General features: G+C 44.4%; 1 protein-coding gene across 3 annotated transcripts; it reads right to left on the bottom strand.

The window, feature by feature from the left end:
* Positions 1 to 61: 61 nt before the first annotated feature.
* On the bottom strand, positions 62 to 26,487 carry map3k13 (mitogen-activated protein kinase kinase kinase 13). 3 transcript variants are annotated; one of them, XM_068703290.1, is made up of 15 exons: positions 26,434 to 26,487; positions 18,171 to 18,238; positions 9,689 to 10,447; positions 8,554 to 8,737; positions 8,231 to 8,422; positions 7,409 to 7,567; positions 7,117 to 7,275; positions 6,827 to 6,935; positions 6,523 to 6,632; positions 6,249 to 6,365; positions 5,550 to 5,693; positions 4,538 to 5,291; positions 4,362 to 4,432; positions 3,380 to 3,671; positions 62 to 3,264 (listed from the first exon to the last, which is right to left on the bottom strand). In XM_068703290.1, the coding sequence occupies exons 3-15, from the start codon at positions 10,374 to 10,376 to the stop codon at positions 3,163 to 3,165; spliced, it is 3,081 nt and encodes a 1,026-aa protein (XP_068559391.1). In that variant the 5' UTR covers positions 10,377 to 10,447; positions 18,171 to 18,238; positions 26,434 to 26,487; the 3' UTR covers positions 62 to 3,162. The 3 variants fall into 3 exon arrangements, with proteins under 3 accessions (XP_068559391.1, XP_068559410.1, XP_068559401.1); XM_068703309.1 differs by lacking the exon at positions 18,171 to 18,238 and having other exon boundaries at positions 26,434 to 26,460; XM_068703300.1 differs by lacking the exons at positions 18,171 to 18,238; positions 26,434 to 26,487 and adding an exon at positions 17,297 to 17,463.
* Positions 26,488 to 26,841: the final 354 nt, after the last annotated feature.

Raw genomic sequence — 26,841 nt, 5'->3', positions numbered from 1 at the left:
AATGAATTTATAAATTAGTATAACTTAGAAGAGAAGAGGCAGATCACAGTGTATTGGGTACAGTACATCAGCATTTATTCCATGCAGTTGTTTGCTCTGATTTTATTCTCCCAGATACCCATTGCACTGTACACTGGATAATACAGGGAACTGACAGGATTGGTTGATCGTAATGCCATTCAACAGGAAAGGGAGTTGGAAATGAGAGTAACAAAGAAACAGATGTTTGATACATTGGATGAGGCAACATGATGTCTATAGTTGGAGACAATTTCACTGAAATTCAGATGTCAGTATCTGTTTTTTTTTAAATTAAAAACGAGAGGAAGGGATCTCTGCAGAAGTACAGAAAACAGCATCACGCATGCCTTCAGCCTTAACGTCTCAGCTGCGTCAGAGCACTGGCTGGCTTTTGGCTGTACAAGTGATTCATTATAGCCTTTGTCGAGATAAAAAAAAAAAAAAGCCTGACATTGCTCTGCCAAATCAATACTTCATCATCTAAATGATGAATGGTCCCTTGTAGGGTAACACAGACAAAAATGATGCCAATGATATGCAATGCTTTTGTTCTCCCTTACAAATACTGTCCTCACCCCCCACCAAGTCATTGTGCTTCCTTTAAATAACACTATTCAGGAGAAATCATAGATCATGACATTTCTAAAGCTGCCTGAAACCTTACCAGTCATTCATAATAAATTAATTCAATAATCACGTAGGCCAGCTACAAAGAAAAACAAAATTAAATTAAAACTTTACAACAATCAAAACTTCACAGGATATATGCCAGAAAGACAATGTTATTAACAGCTTGATCGGATTACCCAGTTATTACGATACACTAGGTTATTTCACACGTACGTAAACAGAGTGAAGGAGGTGGAAGGAGGCAGCAGCTGCTTTCAGTATCAGGTGTAAGCCTTTCAAGCAAAGAGCAATTGATCGGTACAGATTCACCTTGTGCTATTCAGGGCTCTTGACTCACACCCTCCTGCAGTGTTCAATACTGACGTAATACAGATGAAAGAATGTCCTGCTCATTTTCAACCAATCGGGGCTCATCATCAGTGACAGAAGGCTTCGTCAGAGCTGTGCGATACGTTATAGGGAGGAGAAGAACAGATTACAGTACATTTACAGATGTTTATATACAGGAGTAACTTACACTGAGATGAGGTTGTTGAAAACCAAGAGCATGCGTTATTGCTCTGTGGCCTTGTCTCTGGCTTTTTTATTCCTAACTTCAGAATCTCAGCCGTCTGCTCACACACGAGCTGACATCTTGACATCATTATCGTTCAATTCCACCTTGGCTGGCTATTGTTTTTCAACCGCAGAATCGGGTGGATGACAAACACTCAAATAGGGCTCAAAATAAAGCTCTCACAGGTGCAGTATCCCCTTTCAAAGATAACAAGACAAAGCAGTTATATTGCTGGGATTCTAGGATTTGGAGCCGGGACATTTATATACGATTTATATACACGGCAAAAGTAAGTCATTGTAACTTTCCCCATCTAGTGGCTGTTGATATATTGCTCCTGCTCTCAATCAGCAACATAAAACCTGAGCATCAACCACCCCCCCCCCAAAAGGCGAATTCATGACATTTTCAAATCTAGCATCTATAATAAGCTGTTTAACACGTGCTGCTCTCCTACAGCCACCAGTCACCGGTTTGTGTCTAGCCAGCTAGACGCCTCAGATCCTGAGCAAGGAAACTTCTTTCTCACCTGAGCGCCAACCTACATTATTGCATTTTTTATTTACTACAGCACAAAAAAAACAATTATTATTTTTTGGACATTGTGTATCAGCCAGTGGAAATCTCCCTGCTAGAAAATGGTAAATGGTAAAACGCTGCACCTATCGATTATAAGAAATGAGCTACTGCACCTGGATTTCAACTAAAACGCTCTACGTCTCTACATAACATTAATGTCTGTTACAGCAATAAAGGGTTGAACATCAAGGCTACCTGTAAGACTTGTTTTTTAATTCTCCGGTATGGTCCATATTATGTGCCACTCAAAGAAGATTCCTACGTACAATAATTGGTCCAGTCCAGTTTCTCACAGTCCTCAAACAATCCTGAGATGAGACTTGAAACTGTAATGTCTAATGGAGAGGAACGGGTTTTGTGTTCTCACACACACACACACACACACACACACACACACACACACACACACACACGCAGATAACTCCCTAAACAACTCTGATCCAGACATCTGATTGATGATGACGTTGGCGTGTCTCGGAGAAGGATGAGCTGGGTCACAGAGGGAAAAGTCCCTTTTTTGTTGTTGTCGTGTTTTATCTTTTCTTAGTTGTCAGCCGAGTCTTCATCTCTGTTGCTGTGCCGACCTGTCCGCTTCATGCAGTCTTCTGGCAGCGTTTTGTGTTTTGCGATCTGCACAGGCATGCTTGGACAGTTCAGCGGGAATCCTGATGACCGAGTAGACGCATGTGTAGGTTTCTAGAAAGGAAGTGAGTCCGGTTGCGAGGCAAGTTGTTCATGCTGGTGTTCACGCTGTTTTAAAATAAGCTCCCTGTTCCCCCCTCACCACGGTGGGGATGGGAGCGGTGGAGGGTTAGGGTAACGGGGATCTGCACTGTAAACTCATGATGAAGCAGGTCGATCTTACTTTAGTAAGAGGGGGGGGGCTTGTGGGTTGGGGATTCCGGTCTAAAACAATAAGATGCTGAGAGCAATGATCAAAAGGCTTGTAGTGACACTACTTGTCTGCGTCAGTCACCTGAGAGATCCTCATCCTCATCATCATCATCATCCTCACAACACACACTTAGCCCATGCTCAGTTTAAAAAGTTTTTTTAACTCTGAATGATCAGAGAATTTACAGGTTTTCTCAGACAAAAATAAATTATGAATGTTACACAATCTACTGTACATTATCATTCAAAAAGGGAATCCCTGCCATGGGTTTGCCTGGATGCTGTGCAACAGGAGGAGGGGAAATGAGGGATTATGAAGGGTGGTTTTGGGGGAGGTTCTGGGAGAGATTGCATGGGGGATTTGCTATAAGGAGCTTTGTTTACAATGTCGTCCTCTTATTGCTGTATTTTCTGCAAGGCTGAGCGGGACACGATGGCCTCCAGGCAAAAACAGACCCGAGCCCCGGGGGGGGGGGCGGGTTTCACCACGAGGAAGGGGCCCCGGCTTTGTTGTTTCTGATGGTGGCATCGGAGCACTCCGCTTCTGATGAATCACAGTCTGAATCCCCAAACTGTAGTGGATTCTGGGAAAAATGAGAGCAAAAAGACAGATTCAGTGTCTGCTTTACAATATCGATTGCAGGGCTAAGACATAAAGCGCTAACATGACGGGACCACACACACATCCGCAGCACGCACCTCGTAGCTGTGTTCGTCAGAGCACAGTTTTCCCAGTGAGATCTGGGTCTTCACCCGGCGCACAGCGCACTCCTTGTCAGAGAGGCCATCTGACTGGGTGGAGATGTCGATGGGGATGTCCGGCGTGTGTGACAGCAGCTCATCCAGATGTTCCTCCTGACTGGTGCTCAGCCTCTCCAGGGGCCCACTGTGGGAGTGGTCACTGGTGTTTCCCTCCTCCCCGTCAGACACCGACAGGTTCTCTGAACTGAATGTGGAGTAGGACTGGAAGCTGCTCATACAGCGATGAGGTCTGTGAGGGAGCAGAGAAATTAAGTTTCCTTAAAGACATGTCAGTGTTACAGACTATAATGGTTATTTTGGTTATGATGGGGTGAAAAAAGGTCTTTCTTTTGTTGCACCACATGATGAAACAGTGTTGGAGCACAGTTAAGGTCAAAGTGGTAAAACTTAAAGCTAGGACAGGCAGTTTTCTGGAAAGAATTTGAAAATACAGCCCTCATCCTGCAGCCCTTCCCTCTCTGTTCTAAGCCCCTCCCACCAAAAGGGAACAGGTATATGCACACACTTAATACGGTAACCTGTAAGAACACACGTTATTCAGGTCAAACTTCATTCCGATCATGATTGTGAGCCGGATGCCGTTATGTAGTGGCACTTTTATGAGTTTTACTGCTTTACAGTGTAGGCAGTTGTTGCCAATGCTGGAATAGAAACCTTTTCTGCAGGATATTCCGCCATTGAATCAGGCTTTCACCGTCTGAAGAGACGTGCACGCACATTTGCATTTGTTAAACAGCCAATAGGAACGCCCTCTCTCTGAAATTACTTTTGTGCTTTATCTTTTCAGCTGTCAGTTGAGTCTTCATCTCCGTTCAAGTCTACCGTCAAAGCATTTCTGCTTACAGAACCGCGGGTTTGCCCAACAATGACCAAAAGAGACTGCCGACCCCAGCTTTAATGAATTGTAACTGTATTTTACCTTGGCCTCCTTGGAAACTCCACTTCACTATCAACCTCGCCCTCTTCCTCTTCAGATGACTCGTCGCCACCCTGTAAGAGAAGCAATTACAGCTGTTAATAAATCATCTTTCACAGTTTTCTTAACACAAACGCGTACTAAAGACTAAATGATGGAAGGCTACCAGCTTTACTCACCTTCCTGAGAGGTCTGAGAGTGCGGGGCAGTGCAGTGAGCAGGGTGCGAATGCGCTGGGACGCCTCTTGTTGTTGTGGCTGAGCCTTCTTTGTGGCCTCTCCGTCCGAGGCTGGATCTTTGCTGGGAGCCCCCAAAGAAGATGCGGTGCCTTCCTGGGTGTTGAGCAGAGAGTAGCGGGGCAACTCTGGATGGCTTGATGTAGGAGGGGTCTCCTGACAGTGTAGGCAGCCAGGGAAGGGGTGAGCCTGGCAGCAGGGACACAAAGCACCAGCACTAGCACCTGGAACAGGATTGGAGCTGGCGGACGAAGTCCGCTGTCGCGTGTCTGCATCCACAGCGGTGGATATGAGGTCGGGGCTGGATTCAGAAACGCGGCGCTGGAGGTGGTCTGTCTGCGGGCTACGGAGGGGAGCGGCGGGGCCGAAGTAGCGCAGGTTGTTGGCACAGTTGACAACGGCCTCCTCCCGGCCCTTTAAGGGGAGGAAGGGCCCCTCGGTTTGTGGGTGGTGGTGGTGGTGATGGAGGAACGGCTGCTCCTGGAGAGACCGAGTGTCTTCTAATGCCCCAGCAAGAGGCTTCAGCAGCCCGGGGAACTCGCTGTGGCTTCCTTTACTGTTGGCCCGGCGGTGACGGGGCTTGCTTCGGTAGCGGGCTTTGCCGGGAGGCGTGGACACCTTCGGGCTGGCTGATAGAGGTGAAGGGGAGGGGAGTGGGTCGAGGCTGGGGATGCCATCAGAACGAAGCAAGTCGGGTCTGGTAGAAATGAATAAGAGAACATTAACATATTGTATCAAAATCAATTTATTCTCCCCAACACGAATGCCTTCTAATGACACAGCTGGCTTTATCAGAACATCTAGTAATTCATACTACTTTACTCAGAATTGTCACTTATTTAATGTTATGAATCATCTAGATGAACCTGAAAATGCTAAGTGATGTACAGCAGCCGAAACAGGAAATTAAAAACTTTTCTTTTACAATTAGTTGTTCAGTTGCTACGATTCAGACCTTTTAGTGGGGGGCATCCCAGGTTTGTGGGACATGCTTCCTTTCTTCTTGATGAGCTTCTCTACAGCGTTGGTCCTGACGATGGGTCTGACAAGGTGACGCTTATAGGTCCCTGGATATTTCTTCTCCACTGCCTGCTCTCTCCTACAGGGATGGCAGAATTATTTAAATTATGGTGAAAAGAATTCACATTCAATTTTACGGAGAGTTGTACTTTCATTACTCCAAACTCTAGAAGACAGAAATCAAATAAGGCGTACACATCTATATAAATGTATCTGAAACCAATACAGATTATCTTACTTTGAATGATACTTTCTATTTTAATTACTTCTTTCTTTCTTTTTGGGGGGGAAAGCCCACAAGGCAACATAGGCAGGAATTATTCAGAAGAGGAAATAAATATCGACAGCTGACAAACAATAGGTCAAGGAATTGGCAAAAAAAAAATCAAAAGTAATTGTCTAAGAAGTTTAAAAACACCCTACTGAGCGTGACCTAAAACAATGACTTTTTATTCTGTTCTTCTCACTAGCTGAATATTCAGTCAGTTGTCTTGCCAGCCATTGTGATCATTTCAAATATCAAAAATGACTGGAAATGCCTTTTATGAAGAGGAAATAGTATACACACATGTAAGGAGCAGGACAGCAGTAAAGCAAGCTGATGACTACTGTGCTAAAGGATTTATTTACATACTTCATTAGTTCCTTCTCTCGGACCTCCAGCTGCAGCATGATGGCACTGAGCTCCATGTAGAGGTTGTTGGCTCTCTCCAGCTTCCTCTCATAGTGCTCCCGGATGTCCAGTGCGTGCCTGAGGGTTTGAGAAATGCAGACAAATACTCATCTCTAACAACTTCTGCTTCAATTTCCAAAACTACATAATTAACACAAAGAAATAGATACATGCTAAACATACTAGTCATTTACTACAGTTTACTTTTCTTGTAAATGTCTCCTTTCTTACACACCTGAGTTCATCCCGCCTGCGTCGGATCAGCTCCTCGTCCAGCCTGTGGATACAGGTGCCTTCACTTTTGATCTTCTCGAAATGTTTCTTCACTTCCTCTCTCCATTCTGACTGTAATGTGGATGGACAAAAAGCTGACAATCCACTCTCAAACACAAAAGACATCACATGACTTAAACCTATAAGAATAATGTTATCTAGAACAAGTAAATACTGTCTAAGGCTTGTGAACCACAACGAAGTGTAGAGAGCACTGTGACTCTTACAAAATGAAGCTTATTGGGTTTTGTAGTAACAGTGCTGACCTGAGACTTGAAGTAGGTCTCCTGAGGAGCTCCTAGGACATCAGCAGAGGCAATGTCGAGGTGTAGGAGGATCTGACGAAACGAAGGCCTATTCCTGGGCTTGCCTTGCCTGCAATCAGCAAATAACAGGGAAAGATTTGATTAAATGAGAATGCTGAGAATGTTCTTTTAGGCAGTCCTTTGTGGTGCATTAGCATTCATTTAGAAGTATTAACGCAGCACAAAACCTTTTTAACAGCAATATTGTAACAGAAGTGCTGGTGCTAACATAATATATGATCTGCACTCACCATGTTTGTTTCATGAGGATTTTGAAGCCATCCGGGCAGGTTGAGGGGACAGGAAGGTGAAGACTGTTGCTGCCGACACCCCAAATGATGGCGGAGGAGTCCACATCTTTGTAGGGGATCTCTCCGGTAAGAAGTTCCCAAAGCACAACTCCAAATGACCTTAAACAGAAAAGCAACATCAACCGATGACTCCTAAAATATTAGACTTCTATCTAAGATATATACTAGCACAGTTGAACACTGCCCTAATGACTTTCTTAATTCTTAAAATAAAAGTAATTTTAGTACTCACCAGATGTCTACTTTTTCAGACACAGGCTCATTTCTTATCACTTCCGGGGCCATCCAGGCCACCGTACCCGCAAATGACATCTTTGTACTTTTGTCACTGAGCTCTTTGGACGTTCCAAAGTCGGAGATTTTCACAGTGTCGTTGTAGGTGACCAAAACACTGAAGACAGACACAAGCAGAAATCACACAGACTTTGTTAGTCATGCCAGACTGTTTGATTAAGAAACCCTCAAAAAAGACTTCTCTTCTACAAGTTTATGGTAGTCCTATAATAATCTTTACCAACTGCACAGTACATTCTAGAGCTATTATTAAAAAAAAAAAACATGTTCACCCTTTCATACTGAAGCCAAGGAGTGTCAGGCCGACATTAATCCATGCCTGATGACCTGGGTTAAACCATTCTGACCAATAGAATGTAGTAAAACTGTTACAGAAGCACATTTCTGCATCTGAAACACCCCATTAGCTGAATGAGACTGACCTTTCCAGTACATTCAGCATGCTACCATTCTGCTGACTAATACAGTGTTTGCCCTGCAGCAGCATGATGATATTGATTAGAGAAACTAGAAGGCTACAGTGTGCCCAGGATGAGACCGGAGGAGCAGGATGAGACCGGACACAGTCTTACATCAAGGCCACTAGCTTTTAATTCTGAGGATGACATTTGAGTTAATGTCAGATTACTCAGAGATGAAAAGGATGAATTGTTGCTGCTGCTGTGGGCCGAACAGACCACAGCACCCGTGGGTTGCTGCGTAACAGACTGTCAATTGTGAATGAGGCTCCTGCTCTATAACAGGAAAAGAGGAAACTCACTTGGGAGACTTGAGATCTCTGTGAATGATCTTGTGCAGGTGAAGGTAGTTCATGCCGCTGGCGATGCCTGTGGCCCAGTCCACCAGCATCCTGGGGGTCACTTTCCTCCCCGCCCTCAGCACCTCGTACAGCTGGCCCTGGGCACAGTACTCCATGATGATGCAGTAACAAGGCGCCTGGGTGCACACACCCCTAAAAATGGACAAAACACATGAAACACATTTATAGACCCACGGATCCTGATAATGATAAACTTGGGTTTAAAGCTGTCTGAAAATAACCAGACAACATCAGGTCACATGATCGAGTGGTTGCAGACTTACTTGAAGCTGATGATATTTGGATGCTTGAGTTTTCGCAGAGGTTTAATGTCCGTCTCCTTCTGCTCACGCACCTTCTTGATGGCCACCTCCTCGGAGCGGAACTTGCCTAAGAAGACGGCTCCCTGTGCACCGCTGCCCAGCCACTGCAACTCAGAAATCTCCTCAAATGGCACCTCCCACATGTCTGGAAACAAACAAATTACAGTTTGTCAAGTTAAAAGTTATATATTGAGGCTTTTTGAATTGTACACAGTTGTCTCATTTTGAGCTTTAGCATTGTTTTTGTCCATCGATATTCTTTGTCACGTTTGCTCTTTAAAAGGAATAGTTCAACATTTTTAGAAATAAGCTTAGTTAGATTTTACAAAGAGTATAATAGCCTACTAATAATATATGTATGTATAAAATATGTATGTATTGTAGCACTCAAATGTCAACTTTAACAAAGCTTTGATGCCTCGAACAATTCGGTACAGCCCTAATCCAGAGGGAATAAAATCCACCTACCAGCACAGCCAAAGCTCACTAACATCAACAACTTATATCTTGTTTGTTTATTCTCTAAAAACTCAAGAGCAAAAACGAAAATGTAATTGAATATGTCAAACTATTCCTTTAAAAAAATTTTTAATTCTATCTTGAGGAAAAAACACAATCATAACACTTTCAAAATAAATGTTGTGTACTTCAAGCTTTCTAAAACTATCTTTATGTGAACATAGTATCTCAGAGAAAAACACAACATGTTTTACACTAGATATTATATGTTATAGCCATACTGAGCAAAAATAACGCCCTGTGCTCAACTGCTAAAACTGTCTAACAGTGAGTCATACGCTGTTCCGTCCTCGTTATGTGGTTTTGAAACCAGCGTACAGGAGAAGCTATGCTGCCCACTACATGTGGACATGAGCTGACCGACAACGAGACCCAGCCCTGTTCTGTCTGACCGGGACTCCGTCCTGCAGCGTCTCTGTGAAGGCAGCCCTGCAGCAAGGTGAGTCTACCTTAACCATGACCTCAATTCAAACTGACAGCTTTACAGCTTCCCCTACAACACCAATATGGAATTGAACAGTGTTGCATTTAGTTTCCGTAATTGATTCCACAAAGAAAGGTAAAAGCCAGAACTAACCTTGCTGCTGTAGCTTGTATTCTGTCGAGTACGTCTTCCCTATGATGTTCCAGACAGGCCGAAGGCAACCGAACAGCCCCTCTAAGAACCCGCCCGACCCGGGCCCAGCTCTCTGGAAGTGCAGCTTGATGTCATCGGGGTGATGGTGGTGGCTCTGTCTCCCCTCTTCACTGTGCTCCACGGGACAGTCCCCTTCTCCCGTCTGCTCCTCCATCCCACTGCCACATCCGCAGTGCTCGCAGGAGGCCGGCGATCCAGCCTCCTCGTGGTCCTGCTCCTGCAGCTGGAGCACGCTGTTGTCGAAGTGACCGCCCTCGCCCCGCGTCGAGTCCACACTCAACGCTGCGTTCGGGGGACTCACGACCCCCAGCACGGAGTCCTCGTCCTGGCCAGGCGTCTGCGGCGTCTGCAGCGTCTCCGGCGTCTGCAGCATCTGCAGCGTCTCCGGCGTCTGCAGGGGAACGGGCAGGTGTGTCGGCGGCGCAAGGTCTGTGATAATCTGAGGAGGTAAATTGGACGGAGGGCCCTGAGGAGGCTGAAGTTGGGAGTTGGGCGCATTCGATTTCTTCACGGTGTCCCCGACCACGGTGAGTTTGAGCTCCTCCTTCAGCTTGCCCACCAGCAGACTGGGGCAGGAGGTCCACGTGAGCACCTCAGGGGAGCTGCCCATGGTGTCGTGCATGTGCATGGGCTTCCCAGTGATAACGAGTGGAGGCGCGTCCTAACACACGGGTTTGTCTTCTGAATGTTGAAAATCACCTAGAGACAGAAGAGAGAGACAGGTTGTCTTTAATAAAGTCCATGGAAGATACAATGCAGATTAAAATAAAAAAGATGATCCATTTGGATGATTGTAGATACATCAGATACAACATGAACAGGATTGTAGCTGGTGCCACAGGGCCCTATTACTTCCACAAAGAGAAATGCAATCCTCTCATTTCCTCTCATAGATCTGGGATTGAGAGAGCTTACATTAATGATGATTATTTTTAACTATGGAGTGCAAACACTGCAGGGCGGAGAAGGTCAGAAATATCAGATAGGCTTTAAAATCAGAGCACAAAGACAGAGTTGCTGAATGAAAGACGTCGCAGGGTAGATACAAATAATGGGATTCTGGGAAATTTCTGGGAAACAGTTCAACTAAACCAATCACACACACACACACACACACACACACACACACACAAACACACAACCGGGGCTTTACCGTGTTCTCGGTGAAGCAGTAATAGTCGAGCAGAGATTAAAAGTCTTGCTGTGTATTAGGACTGCTGAGAGCAAAACATCTGGCACGCACAGCCCATTCTCACTGCTTAACCAGCAGGAACGGCTACAGCCACCACAAGCCAACAGCCAGCAGCAGAACAAACACATAAGAAATGATCACACTGATGAAAAATCATGTAAAAAAAACATTATTTTACTCAGATATATTGAAAGGGACAGCTTCCACAACAGTACGGGAAACATCTCTGATGAATTTAAACCATATAAAGTGACATGTTGTCATATTGCCCAAACCTATGTCACCAACACCTGAACACATATTTCTCAAACATGAAAAATGATCTCATTTGTCATCACGTGACCCAAGTGTCTCACTTTTTGGATACAAATTGTTCCAGCTATTCATGCTCATGCTTGAATATCTTGTGCTTCACAAAGGAAAATGTTACCCAAAATGCAATGCTTTCTACCATAGATGTCGTTAAGAAAACTACATCTGTCAATCTACCAAACCTGACGTAGTTAAGCCACAATAGCATTTTTCATGATTATTACATCAAATTATTCTGATGGCAAACATGGCGACAATTTGGATGAAAACTTCTCTTCATCTGGGTCAGATTTGAGTGTCTGTGGTGTGTACTTTTTCAACATTGGGAGTCAGAAATGATCAAATCCTACACATGGGGGCTCTAACTTGTTGCAACTGTAACATAAACTGTGTTTTCAGACAAACTGATTGCCATTTATCCACAGCCCGACTGTGCTTGTTTACCAAATCTTGGCAAAAAAATGTCACAAAGCAGTTCTCTTTTTTTTTTACCCCCTTTAAACCCAGGAGGACATGCCCTTAGAAATCCAATCAAGTTTGAAGAGGCAGTAGATTACAGAGGGTGAGGGACACAGAGTGAGGGAGATAGCGAGAGGGTGTACACCGTGTACAGTCGGGAACAAAGTCCAGGAGGGAGGAGACAGAGAGGCAGTGAGTTGGCTCTGTGTTACGTGGAGGTTTCCTGAAGGAGAAAGACAGGAAGTCACACAGAAACACACACTTCGCTTATGTTAAAGCTTTGATCCCACGGCCTCTGATGCAGATAGCTTTGCTGCTGAAATGCTGCAAAGCTACGCCTTAATTTCAGAGCCAAACATGTGTGTGTGTTTAATAATGCATTTGTTATTTTGACACCAAGACGGGGAAAGAGAAAGGGGAGTAAAAAGATTCCGGACCAGACTCAAAGTGGAGATGCTCACATTTACATGATACGCATCCTAACCCGTCGGCTTGTGCGAGTGCATGTACTGTATCTGTGTGTATCTACTGGGGGGGGGGGGGTAACCCGAGCGCTGTGAGAGCGTAGCGGCTGCCAGAAGCTCATCTATAATGCAGGCTTGTCTCTGAGCAGGGTGCTGAGAGTGCAGGGGAAGGAGAGAACGCTCTCTCAGGTATCCAATAAATCTGTCTCCTCCACAGCGGAGACAATCGAGCCGTGCGAGTAGAGGCCTGTGCTGAAATTCCACCCCACGGAGGATTCTGGGAGCCGGGCTTCTGACGTGGGCCACGGTGGGTGGATGTGGTCGGCTGGACAGAAACACTCACGTTAAGACACACAGCTAAACCAATAACCCAACTCAAACTGACTTAATGATGACTACAGAGCACAGTTTGACACGCAAACTTGTATTATTTTCACCCATTCTATGTATCTATATCTCACACCACGAATAGGAAATGAACTCGCTCTCCCCCATTAATCTCTAATGGAAGATCTCTATGTGCATAGAATGCCATGAATAATGTCTGGGCCTCATTAAGAAAGGGCCCAGGGTTTCATTTACACAGTCATTTATTTACAGGACTTTCCGAAAGTGCGGTGACTGGGCAAAAAGAGGACGCACCGACCGTCCATCTGATGTTAAAATGTAATTTTGTTACATGCTTTAATAAAGTACGCACTGCTTCGGCGAAGGAAACAATGCCGATGCTCAGCAGAGAGGGTAAAAAGAATAAAGAGGGAGAGAGAGAGAGAGAGAGAGATAAAGAGAGAGAGAAATTATCAAGGGCTGATCCTTTAATCCCTCTACAGGGCTCTAGAGACAAGCTTGTACAAACACAGACCCTATTCATCCCTCCCCCTCCACATATCCTCTAAACACTTCCTCTCATTTTCTTGCCTCTCTAAAGGCAACTTAATGTCAACGACCATGACGCATCACGACAAACACATCTTTAGCATACGAGCACACTTATAGACGTGGAGCCGTGTTGGCAGAGAAAGACCTCACTGATACGGTTACTGTACATACTTTATGAGTGTGTGTGTGTGTGTGTGTGTGTGTGTGTGTGTACGTGGCAGCTGGTTGTGCAGGAGGATCAGGTTCTGAGACCACACATGCTCACACACACACACACACGCACACACACACAAACGCACACACACAACGAGGGCGTGTCCGGCAGAATCCATTAATCCCAATACTCCCAGCAATCCTCTGGGGAAAGGATTTTTTTTTTTGTTGTACTCAGCAAACGGCAACATGGTTGTTTAGTTAGTGTTTCACAAAAGCAGCTGGACCTTCCACGATATATATATATTAATGCAGCAACAAACAGACCTTTAACATACACAGAGGTGCACAATGCATTCATGCTCACACTCACACAGCAGCAGCAGCATCATCTGTTCCTCCATCACTCTGCTCCTCATTAAGGGAAGCCCTGCTGGGCCCCATAGAGGGGGAAACCTCCCTTTAGGTGACAGCTGCGCCACCAACAAAAGAACCAATTTAGTCGCCTATACCACCTCATGATTCACACATTACCATGTCAACACAGCATCCATCCTGACCTTCTGCTACCAGTCGCACTCTCACTCTCATCCAAGACTCTTCAAAAAAAGGAATGGAGGTCTATTAAGCGTGTCACACACACACACACACACACACACACACACACACACACACACAGGGAAAGCAGAATAACAACAACATAGAGTTCTTCACTATTTTTAAAGTGAGGTTGTGGGTAAAACATCCAGAATAGTATCTTGCATTAATCAGAATATATTGACCTACATGTTATAGCTCTTTACCTCAAAAGAAGATGGATAGAAATCTCAGAATATAATTCACCTGACATTCATAATAATAGACAGCTAAGGCCTGCAGAGATGTATGACTGCAGTACGCTGAGTCAGGAAAGATGATGTTTGCTTCAAACAACCTTAACCCGACTCTGTCCCTCTTCTCTTAAAACAAACAGTAAAAAATTAATGGTGAGAGCAGCACTCGTCTCCACTGAGCGCCTCAAATCAATCAAACCAATAAAAGGGAAAGATTTAGAGAGAAACTAAATAAACTAGACAACTGCGAGAGTCTCTTACCATCAGTAGCTCTGGAGTCTCTACAGTCTGAACTACACGTGACCGTCTGTTACTCTGGGTCACAGTTCAACAGCTGAACTCTGGTATTTGTACTTGTTTCCCTTGTCAACGCAGACTATGGACTTTCATCGTGTGAGTAAACAATGTTATAAAACAGAAACAGACTGCTCGTAGTTAGTATTTCTTTGTTGTCGGAGTCAGACGTAATTGGAACATATTTAGCAATATGAACATCAAATTCAGAGGCCTCGGAAACGTGACTGTGCCAACACAGCCACACAGTTCTGATTTGATTGTCGGGATGCGGGCCGACGTCTAAATCAGCTTTCCCTCGCTACCCTGGCCCTGAGTCCTGCCAGAGGGGATTGGGCTGCCGAATGTAGGTGGGCGAAAGTAATCTGCTGGTGCGGGCGCAGCGGCGGAAGGGGAAAATAAACTAATTCTGGCACAGCGTTCAGGCATCTGCCGTCACAGGCCTGACATTTTCCCTATAATCGCTCTCTTTCTTCATGTTCTGATTCCCTCCGGTGACTCACCTGAGCCGACTTAAATACCTGGTGGTGGCTGGAGGGGGAAGCGAGCCACAGAGCGATAAACCCTGCATGCCAAACCTGCCTGCTCGGGTTTGACTGGTGCTGCTGGGCAAATGGGAACGAGCTAAAAGCTGCTCCTGCTAAGGCTTCAGGGAAAGTGCCCGGTGGGATCACCTGGTTTGGAGGAGGGAGGTCAGGTGGATGAATGAAACCGCCAGAGAGAGTTGACCGACAAGAGGATGAAAAGTGTAAAAAACAAAAACAGCTACGCCTCGCCTTTTCCTTCTGAAGTCCAAAATATCAAAGTCTGACTGTGCGCTTTCCTAGTTTGTCAGTGAGCTCAACAAACAGCTGACCAACACATTGTAGAGGAAAACATTACAGTTCAGAGTTAACATGGCTGCTAATCATTAGCACTCAAAACACACACATAACTTGTTCCTCAAATAGCTTCAGCCAGTACCGGCCAGAACTGGAGAAAAATAAATAACTGAAGGAAAGAGTGCGCGCCATCGATACGTCACACACTCTCCCTCCAGCTTCACTCTCCCAGCCTCTCAGTGCAGCCAGGACACACAGCCTCCCAAAATCTTCAACTACCACACATCCTCTGCTCTGAAAAGCTCACAGGGCTTCAATATCTGCCTTTGGAGTGAAGCCAACTCTAAAGATTGACGACACAGCTTTACAGAGCTGTATTTATGAACGCTAACCAGATCCATTCAGGAGACGATGAATGCAAACAGACGGAAAGGGGACGGTGGGGCCAAGGAGACAGTGGAGGGCTGAGCGAAAGAGTAGAGGAAAAAAAAGCAGATGGGGAGGTTACGAAGGAAGGAGGCAGCAAGGACAATTTTGTTGCTGGAAACAGGGGGAAAAAAATTAGCGACGGACACAAAAGGAGAAAAGAGAAACTGCTTTTCTGCTTGCGGCACGATACTGTACTGACCACGCTTCAATGGGAAAGACTCCCAGAGCGACAACAAAGGACACAAGAGGAGCCGGCTCCATGTGAACTGGGCCTGTCTGCCCTGCACGGCCAGCACACACACACACACACACACACACACACACACACACACACACACACACACACACACACACACACACACACACACACACACACACACACACACACACACACACACACACACACACATAGGCAAACACACACTCAGCACTGCACACCAGAGCAGCTGCTGCCACAACAATCCCCCTTGTGCTCTTTTAATAGGGCCGGCCCGCCTGTACCGCCAACAAGGGCCGAGGAGAGAGAGAGAGAGACAGACGCACAAAAAAGTGACACAACAGACAAACAACCATATTGCAGGAGACCGGCTGTGACTGACGCCATTTTAATGGTCGCAATATGAAAATACACAAAGCTGCATTAAAAAAAAAAAAAAAATGGGGCATGTCGGGTTTAACAAGAGGAAGTGAGTGTTGTACTACGCGTCCTTTCTTCTGCCTGAATACGAGCTCCCACAGCAGAAAGCCAGGAAATCAATACACATTAGTGCTGCTATTAGCTCCTGGGTTCATACTATCCCTGCAACACGCGCCTCAGCTACGTTTTCATATTTAACCCGGTACCCAGTGTTAGACACCCCAGAAATACAATCCAAAATGGCAAAAACTCTACAAGGATATGAATATGCAGCCATTATTTGTAACGCTCTGTGGGGAGAATGGATGGATGGAGCTCTCCCTTCTTCCTCCTCCTCCTCCTCCTCCTCCTCCTCTTCCTCTTCCTCTTCTAAAGCCCAGCTGCCGGCTACTCATCCTGTGCAGTTACATAAACGTGTTTAGTGGCAGAGGACAGAGGTGGGCATACACACAGCTTTCCTGCTGCCAAGCAGAGTCAAATACAGAGGTTGATGAATACGCAGTTTGGGGGAGAAAAGTAAAATATACAAAGACAAAACCTGAATGTGATTTGTTTATGACACACACACACACACACACACACACACACACACACACACACACACCGAAAAGCCTGTGGCTGTGTGCAATACACGTGTGTCCCAGAAAAGTCTGCCCTCTCTGACCACCGGTGCTCTAATGCCTCAGAGTATCATCTGGCTGGGGGGTTGGGGGGTGTGTTGGTCTAAACCTCTGCCTGCATCTCAACCTGTCCTTCAGAGGGCAAGGAGATAGACTGCATCAAAAAGCAGCAGCAGCAGCATCACCGCTGAGCCTAAAATAGCTCCAGCACGCACCGACGCACGAGCGCTCAACACACTCCTGCAGCACTGCTACTGAACAAACACTGACACAGCTGATCCACGTACAGTACAAACAGCACACACACACAAACACACACACACACAACAAACACATCACAGAAGTACAATGAAAGAAAACAATATATAAGACAAATTTACAAGCAGAAGAACCTCCATGTCACACTGTTTTTACTGAGATGTACGGCAAAGACACGGCATCAGCAGATTACTCACAGCCCAGATTCATGGTCCTCGCACAGCTCTGAGGCACGGATGAAAAAAAGAAAAGCTGGGCAGAGAGAGAAGATGAACTGACGGTCAAGATGGAGAAAAAAAAAAACTGGCTAGAAAAGCAGGGAAAAGAGGGAGACAGATGCTGGAGAGCGGCGGACATTCCTCTAACTCCCGCAGCACCTGGGATGCGAGTGGGTGGCTGGCAGCGTCACCCGGTCGCTGAAGACCTGCTCACGTCACACTTTTCATGAATGGAGCTGTCTGACGCAGAGAGGACGCGGCTCAAAGAGCAGAGGGGGGGGGGTGGAGCCTTCTGCACAGACTCAGAGAGGAGGAGTAAAGGGAGATGAAGAGGAGAGGAGGAGGGGGAGATGTATTTCAAAGCAGCACCAGCTGGGAACAGCAGGTTCGGCTGCAGTGGCTTCTCTGTAAGTAGGACAGACGGCTGCTGCACAAGAGAAAATCCCTTTGTACAAAAAAATCAGTCATGCCAATTGCATTAAAAATCCCACATATGACTGCACAGTGTATACCGTATTCTAGCATGGACTGTACATTTGTGACAAAAGATTTCATTCACTTCAGGCGACAAGAAAAACCACATCTGAGCACATGTACGCCATGTTTAAACATGACTTTATGTACTAATATCAGCTAAATGTTTCTCATTATGTCTCAAAGACAACGGTCCATAAGAAAGTTCAAGCTTCAGGGCTGAAGGACTACGGCAGTTAGAGAAAAAATGGAAAAGGTCAGATCCAGAAAGTCAGAAGAACCGCTCTTTTCTCTCCACAAAAGGTCATTTTACGGCTCTCACGATGTGCTGAAGTCAAACCACTTCATTCAGCTTCCGTGCATTGGTCCACGTACTAACCTGTCAGCTGGTCTCTGAGCATCTCACAGGTCATCAGGGATCAGGTTCGGCTGCGTCGTGCTTCTCGCCTGCATCACACGAAGAGGATCACACGGAGAGGTTCATAATTTAGTGACGTGTTAATGAAGTACAGACACAGGGCTGGTATGAATGAAGATGCATGAGTCCACGATGTCAAATAAAAAATGTAAAATGTACTAAACGCTTGAGTCACCAGATCATCAAAAGACTGGAGAGAAAAGGTGATGCAGCTCAGACGAATGGAGCTGGTGGAGGTGTGTCTGCAGTATATATATATATATATATATATATATATATATATATATATATATATATATATATATATATCTTTGTTAGCGTGTGGTGATGACAGTGATTGAGAATAAGTGCTACCAGAGGGGGTATATCTAAAGAGACTTGATTGAGAGGGAGGCTCTGTGAGGGGACAGATGCTCCACCCCACCCCAAACCTCTGTGGAAGATAGAGACGGGGAGGGAGCAGCAGGAATGTAGCGATGCATGCTGGGTGGGGGGTTGGGAAACTGGAGCAGCATTGTCAAAATCTCCATCCTCAGGCCACACCCCTGCAGGGCTGCCAGAGGGGGAGGTCCGGTATCCCGGGGTGAGGCTGAGACTTCCGAACAACAAACGGTGTGAAATGACAAATGAGTCCCGGTACAGATGGCCGAGGATGCCGGCTCTAATGGGACCGACGTTAGGGAACGGAGAGCGTGTTAAGGTGATAGTTGGATCTGTGAAACACTTTTGTGATGCAAAGTCCAACATGAACACAATGCAAAGCATTCTGTTGGCCTCGAGGAGAACAGGAGTGGGTGTAATGTTGCTGCAGACACGCTCCGGTAAACACTGCATACATAAAAAAACACAGCAGGGGAATTCCCCCCAAAAATGCAGTTCTAGTTAAATATTGGCGAAGAGAGACAGAGAGGCATTGGATATCCATAGGAGGGTGCAGTTGAAATAACTGAACTGTTAGCTTTGCGAGAACGTCGAGCTCTGCTCAATGCCTGAAATTCCAAAGGTCAGCAGATCACAAGCCTGTGGGCTCACGAGGAAACGAGCAAAACCACGAAGTATTGTGAAAAACTCCTTAAAGTGTTCTTAAATAGAAATGAAACTCTTCTAGAGCCAAGACAGCAAACTCAGTTTGGATCTTTATATAGCATAAGATTTAATGAGACACGGCCAAAGGATTTTACCGCAATACCAAATATAGTTTTAGTTCCCTCTCACCTGTCTCGTCACAAAATCATGACATCTTTAAGCGCCTTAAAGTTCTGATATTAGCAGCAACATGATTATCAGTTTGTTGTTGTGTCTTTATTTGCAGTGTTAAGTCAAAATGAGCTACTTAGCCTGAAGCTAAAGAGGCTTTCCAGTGTTTTAAGTATGTAGTTAATTTTATAAAATGCTTCCCAAGTGGTAGCTTTGAACAAATATTTATAATGTTCACTTTAAGCTCATCAGAGCAGTATTGATTTGTGAGGACTTTCTACCCATCCAGCCATCAAATAATGCATAAACAGTAGTAAACCAAAATAAAACAACTTGTTTTACTATCAAATAAAAAACAGTGATCCATGACGCTATGAGAGCTGGCTTTGACCTCAAAATTATTGGTAATTCTCTCATTGCATTTCCTCACTCCGTCATTATTAAAACACAGATTTCAATTCATTTAACTTTAATTAAGCTTGTCGCTAACTTTGGATAGAGACAAGCAGGGCAGCTGAAATCTGAAGGTATTCATTTTCCACTTTGATTACAGCTTCCTCAGGAACGATATCTCCAGATGAATGATCACCATCACAAGACAGTCTGCCTTAGCCTTAATCATAGATATATTTATATTCTTACTAGAGTGTATGTCATCAAACTAACGAGCACCCTTTGAAAATGTAAGCCTAATTTAACACTATCAGTCATATGGGAAATTAGGACATTTTTTTGTAAAGTCAATCAGACTTCAGAAGTTAATAACACAACATTTAAGGCTTGATACTCAACCTTTAAAAATGCAAACTAAAACACAGAGCTCAGTGTGGCATCTCCACACATCTCGTATTGTCAGACAAACAAAACTAAAATATTAAATCTACAATAAGAAAAAACAGATAAAAGCAACAACTCTTCAGACCGGTTTGAGGTTTAGGGTGTCTTAGGTTGTGGTATGAGACTAGATACAGTGTATGATTTGTTGTCTTCTTCTGGTTTAAAACGCTGCATTACAGTAAAATGATGTAATTTTCAGAACTTACCAGACCGTCTAATATTTACCCATTTAGTCATTACATCCACATTACTGTGAATTATTTATCAAACATCTCAATGTGTTATTACTTTGTAAAAGCACCAATGGTCAACCCTTCAATATCAATATTAAGGTATTTTGGTCTATAATATCGTGATATTTGATTTTCTCCAGATCACCCAGCCCAAACAATTAGCTTTTCTACAGCCGAAGCCTCCTGTCCTGTCTCTCCGTCATCGGTACACACATGATGGAGCCGGTCAGTGCTCCATGTGCTCTGGCTCACCTCCAGGTCCAACAAGGCTGTAAAGCACACTGGCTGAGCTCCGTTATGCACACTCATTACTATTTCACCAGCAGCGGAACAACACCACTGACAGCTCCTGTGTCCTCCACATGAATAAGAGAAACAGCAGCATCGCAGCTTACAGCGGTTTACCTTTACAATCTGCCATCGCATGCAGCGGCCAGGTACAGACACTCTGGCCACACACACACACACACACACACACACACACACACACACACACACACACACACACACACACACACACCGAAGTGCTTCAGCACAAGCAGATTAATCTAGTAGATATGTTTTTTAAGGTAGGCCTGCTCCAATAATTACTGTATTGGCATATCATAGAATATTTTAATACCATTGCTGCTGATCTCTGTGTTGCCTGTTGTGTTGACATGCGTGTTTGTTTACATAACAAACATTTTAGTCAACTTACAACCATTTGGTTGTGTTGCTTTATTTTATATATGTTTTATTCATTTAATATATTATTATATTTTCTTTCACAGTCCACTCCAATGTATGACTATATTTAACGTCTCCTTTATTTGCAAAACTTGAAATAACTAACATTATTATACTTGTAGAACTAGAGTTACCGCCTCATGGTGGTCTGCCTCCAACTAGTCATGTTTACACACACGTCTGTCCAAAATGTCCTCACTTCTGTATGAAGTTGTCATAATTGTCGTATGAATTATTCAGTTCAGGAGAACGGGACGGACGATCAAAATCGAATCAGTTCAACCTCGAGCCGACGGGACGTTTGTGCCAAATGTGCACGATAACGGGACGGACAACCCCAAAACTTAATGCCTCCGGCCACAGCTGTCGCATCACAATCCCTGCAATTAGGTGGTGCCAGTGTTGTTGTTGTTGTTGTTGTTGTTAGGACTGTTTCAATACTTTTACCGAACGCTTCTTTGGTCCCATCTTCAAATATAAATCACACATCCCAGAGCCAGCTCGTCAGCCGCTGGATAGAACAGAGTAACTGGAGAGAGGAAGTGCGATGAATCGGGGAACTGCCTAAACTAATGAGTATAGATTGGTCCTTAATATGTGGACTTCATGCACAAGGATAAACCTGTTTGGCTAAGATGGATGATAGAAACAGCCCGGCTCATTGGTCGCTCTACAAAAAAAGCAGGCATGGATGAGCGAGTCTTTCCTCCAGCAACAACCGCTGATTCCCAGAGACAGATAATGCTTGTGAGATTATTGTGCTGAGCCCACCAACAACCCCACAGTCCTGACCAATCCACGGCGAGAGGAAATTACATAACAATGGCTGTTCAGCACTCCTGCACCACAGCAATCCATCCATACCAGGTTGCCTCTTTATCGCAAGTTCGGAGTAGACGGCATGGAGCAAATGGACAGAAAGCCTCCCTCCCAACTCAATGCACCTGTTATCCCCAGTGTGATTTATGGGATTATGTGCGGCGCTATAATGCAGCACGCAGCAGTCCGTTTTACATAACGTAAAAAGTTTTATGACATCTCTCCAACCTTCTTGCGGCTAATTATTTCACTACAGAGAATTACGCTGGGATGTCATGTTCACGTACACTTCCACCTCCCCGGATGGAGGATGTGAGAAAGAGTGTGTGGCTGCTGCTACTCGCAGGTTAGACCAATAAGTGAGGTTACATGTACAAAAGTGTCAGTTTGTGCGTCCCTTTTATTCCCATATTATTCTACAGATGCACACATCAGTGGTCAGAGATAGTGCCAACCGCGCACGCACCACGCACACACAGACACACACACACACACAGACACACACACACACACACACACACACTGTATGACTTGTCCATGTGCTCTGGTTCTTGCTCCTCCACTCGTGTGTGTTAATGTGCTCCCCATGAGGCGCTGCAGGCCGTGGTAATTATAGAAGCTCGGTTAGCAGACGCATCACAAGAGAGAAGTATATTTATGTACCGTTGCGTGAATACAGTACATGCGCGCAAACCGAAGCGCGCGCACGCGCGTACACACACACACACACACACACACACACACACACACACACACACACACACACAACCAAAGCATTGTAGATGTTTGCATAGAAATGCATCAATGACATTAACTGCATTTTCATCAAACTTTCTCACATAAAATTGGTCTCTTATGAGTGTTTTGTTGACTCTATCTCCAGGAGAGTCAAGAAAGATGGAAGACGCTCGCCTTCCTAATCAAGCTGAGTTGCCATTATTGGCATTAAGTGGTCTGATACAGATGCGAGGCTCTCGCTGATACAAGCCGGGCCTGCTAAGGATGGAGGCCAGAGCTCAGACGGCGTCGTTACAGAAATGTCATTCAGAAGGAAGAGAGGGAGGAGAGGGAGGAGAGGGAGGAGAGGGCCCGAGGCAGCAGAGGAAGAGAGAGAGAGAGAGGGCGAGTGAGTATGACGATACAGAGCAGGAAAGGAGGCTAGACATTCATGTTCGCGTCCTTTGGCCCAACATTTGTTGTTTGGCTTTTTTCCACTCAACTGCCCTTCAGTGGCTGTGCTACTTGCCATGTGAACATTCAGCTTCAGCACATAAAGCAACGTCAGGTCTATTTATAAACAGGCATTCACTGTAAATCGCACAATAAACCTGAGAGAGGTTATGAATGATGCACTTTTTGCTCTAGTTTAATTTGCTTAGTTGAGTGTAGGACAGTTAATGGTTTAGTCTATAGAATATCAAAAACTTGTGAAGAATGCCTATCACAATCTTCCTTTTAGGATTTCTGCTTGACCATTGACAAATTATTGACGATTAATGGTTTCATAGAGTATCTCTGTGTCACACCGTCTACCTGAACATTGCATTTGATGGAAAACATTGAGCAACATTGAGCCCAAATTTAGCACTCAACCAACATTATGGGTAAAGTCAATTTTCTGCCATTGATTGTGGAATCCAATGATTATGTAAAAATTGTCAAATAATCGCAATCGTGCAATTGTGTAATAATTGCGACGGACTAACAAATAAGTAACTAATGTAGACAAGAGAGAATCACTCACTCAAACACAAACCTTTCAAAATCAGACAGCGGACTACTTCTTTACACATTACAGCCGTCGCGGTTGTAACATAATAATTGATCTTCATCGGGGGGCAGCACACCACTGCTGACACATAAGAACCTGACATGTTAATTGTTGTTTCAGCTTATGAAACACAGCAATGAGCTTATTTATTAAGCCTGATGGGACATGACACTGAGTGGAGTCACCGCTGTATTAACGCGACCCAAAACAAACGAGTCTCCGGGGCTGAGATTACAGAGATCAGACCAGCTGCAGGGCTACACTGCTGCTGTCAATTACACAAACACAGCTTCCTGAACCACTTAAAGAAGGAATAGTGCTATTCTATATTGTTGTTACTGTCAACAATTCCCATGAATAAAAAAGATAAACAAACAAACGTGTTAGTGCGTCTTTCAATACTCCCTGACATCCTTCCTGTGACACGTCACGCCCATTCATTCATTTTTGGCACTAGGATGGTGTGAGCTGAGCAAAAATAAACTACAATGCTCATATTTATGGTAATAAAAGAACCCAGTTTAACAATGTGAAATTGTATTCCCTTTTGTGTTGAATGTCAATGCTTCCCCTGTATAAAAAGAGTTATTCCTACATAAAAAAAGAACAAATTAGCTTCAAAAGGTCCAACTGCACCGCACTAGTAGTGGCTCACGTGTGCTGTAAACCTGGTGCCTCCGTGCCATAGTTAAGAACACCTGAGAGGTCTAGCTTTCAACACGCTGCCAGTAGGGGGGGGCACATTTGGCTGATTGTGGCCCCGCGTGCGCGTGACCTGTAACTGCACCAGCAGACGGGCAGCGGTTACAAAAGAGGCGACGCCATCAGTGACACACACACGTGGACGCTTACTGGAAATGCCGCACTCGGCACAATGAGGGTGGAACACAATGCTTGCTGGCTGTGACAGCACAACAGCATCCAGCCGCTGACTGACTGTCAGAGCACGGGGCAGAGATGAACTGTTGTGACACGAGAGGCTTCTGGAAGACCGACGAATGATCGCCTGTGATTTGTTTCAGATGTCGGCTGTGAGCTGCTCACAGAGAGGACAAGGTTTTTGTTGAAATTGTTTTATGTCGGTGTTGATTCAACTCTATGGTTTGCAGTTTCATCTTGACAAAAATCCCAAAAAGTTGACATTGACTGTTGTGGCAAAATGACGAGAAGAGACGTTGAATTGGACTAGCAAACCAGCGAAGAAGTGTTTTAATGAGCACGAGGCAACATCCAACAGATCCAAAGTCTTAGTTCTTACGTTCTTACTCTTATAGTCTAACTTCAGCGCCCTTATGTCCCTTTCCACCAATGAAACCATTCTGTTGAACCACAACCAAAGCACATCTTGCTCTCCAAATAAGGTATGTTCTTCCTGTCCACGTCTGGATCAGATAGAAGACCAATTTGACAGAACATTTGATGTACATATGGGAAGTGTTTATCGTACTCGTCCAAGTTTCCTGACGCCGTCGTTCTGGAGCTACTGACTTTCTTATATCACACCAATGACTGAACTTTTTTCTTTGTAATGACTTGATATCCTCCCCTAAGCCCAAAGATTGCATTTATGTTATAAAAAAGGTGATGAAAGCCAATCAACTCCTTAGAAACACATTGTTTGAGTTGGAGAGGAAGGCAACATGCAAAACATGTGGCTCAGAAATGGCAAATAATTGTAATTGCATTTTGGTTTTATCCTTTATAAAGTGTATATAAAGTAATAACTACAACTTTTAAAGGACAATCATTCTATCACAATACAATCATTATTTTTGTAATAGCATTTAATTTGATAAAAGGTGCAAAATTACTTGTTTATGACTTATTTGTCTCAGGACTTCATAAAGCAAGACTCAAGACTAATTTCTGGTTTATAATGCAGTTTAAAAGTATTGCATTATACTGAGAGGTGTGTATGATATTCAGTCTCCTCTATATGATATAAACAGGGTGGACAAACTATTAGAAACGTGTCTTATTGTGACGCAATCTTATCCAAACTACAGCCTCAAAAGTGACCACAAAGTTTCATATAAAACAGTTTAAACAAGAACATTATACCTTTAAAGGAGGCAGGGCTTAATGCAGGGCTGTTAGACTGTGTTAGTTAAAGCCAGGTGTAATGAACAAACTGGTAACTGTTTACACCAACAACAACTAGTGCACTGCATGGAAAAGACAGGATGTCAACTCAGAGCCAAACTCTTCCATCCAGGATCTTTTTTTACTCTCCCACGTAGTCAGAAATACTAAACAAAAGTACATTCTGAGTAACACCACCTCACTAAAAACACAAACACTTCTTCTCCACACACTATAATTTAGCCTCCTCTCCTGCAGCAGCACACAGCAGCCTATAATCTCCTGCTTCTCCTGGTTCAAACTTAGAAGGAAAGACTTTCCAGTTCAATATTCAGCAGGATGATCCACTTGGTTGCATAATGAAAAGCGAAAAAAGAAGTCCAACGTTGTCGTGTTACATGCCTAATGTTTACCGCAGCTGTCCCAGCCAGCACACTTTACGGTAGTGTGATCGAACTCAATCGTTTCTCGACAAACAACGCACACGTGAGGGGTTTAAATGTCACTATAACGCTGCGCCTCGCGATAAAAGTCATACAAAAATTGAGAATATTACCGTTAAGCTCCGTAGAACCTCTCAGAGATGTCCGGCTGCTCTCTCTCTCTCTCTCTCTCTCTCTCTCTCTCTCTCTCTCCATCCAATAGTATGGTCTTGTGAGCGTGTCACGTCACTTCCGGACACTCTTTGGCCCGTGCACCTGTAAACCGCTCACGTGATCGAAGATCGTTTATTAGAGAAATGAGTCCTTTTATTTTGCTATTTTTTTATATTATTGAAGTAGAAAATGTAGAACATATGCAAGTAATATCATTATTAGAAAACAGATCACAGTGTAAACAGTATTATGACATAATAAAAGACTAAACACAACAATAGAGTATCTTTTAATACTTTTAAGGTATTTATAACGTCATGTATTTAGCTGTTTTCATTGTCATATACAGTGCTAGTTCTCTCATAAAA

Source organism: Cebidichthys violaceus, unplaced genomic scaffold (genome assembly GCF_023349555.1).
Source record: "Cebidichthys violaceus isolate CVI_PGR_0920_01 unplaced genomic scaffold, fCebVio1.0.p SCAF_11, whole genome shotgun sequence".
Taxonomy (NCBI): domain Eukaryota; kingdom Metazoa; phylum Chordata; class Actinopteri; order Perciformes; family Stichaeidae; genus Cebidichthys; species Cebidichthys violaceus.
This window is presented reverse-complemented; position numbering and strand designations above follow the sequence as displayed.

Excerpts from the sequence above, each read along its gene's own strand:
- map3k13 (XM_068703290.1), bottom strand. The coding sequence starts at position 10,376 with ATGCACATGCACGACACCATGGGCAGCTCCCCTGAGGTGCTCACGTGG. Across the intron at positions 6,936-7,116 it reads ATCCTCATGAAACAAACATG|GCAAGGCAAGCCCAGGAATA; the intron begins GTGAGTGCAGAT and ends TGCTGATTGCAG. Across the intron at positions 4,433-4,537 it reads CTCTCAGACCTCTCAGGAAG|GGTGGCGACGAGTCATCTGA; the intron begins GTGAGTAAAGCT and ends CTTCTCTTACAG.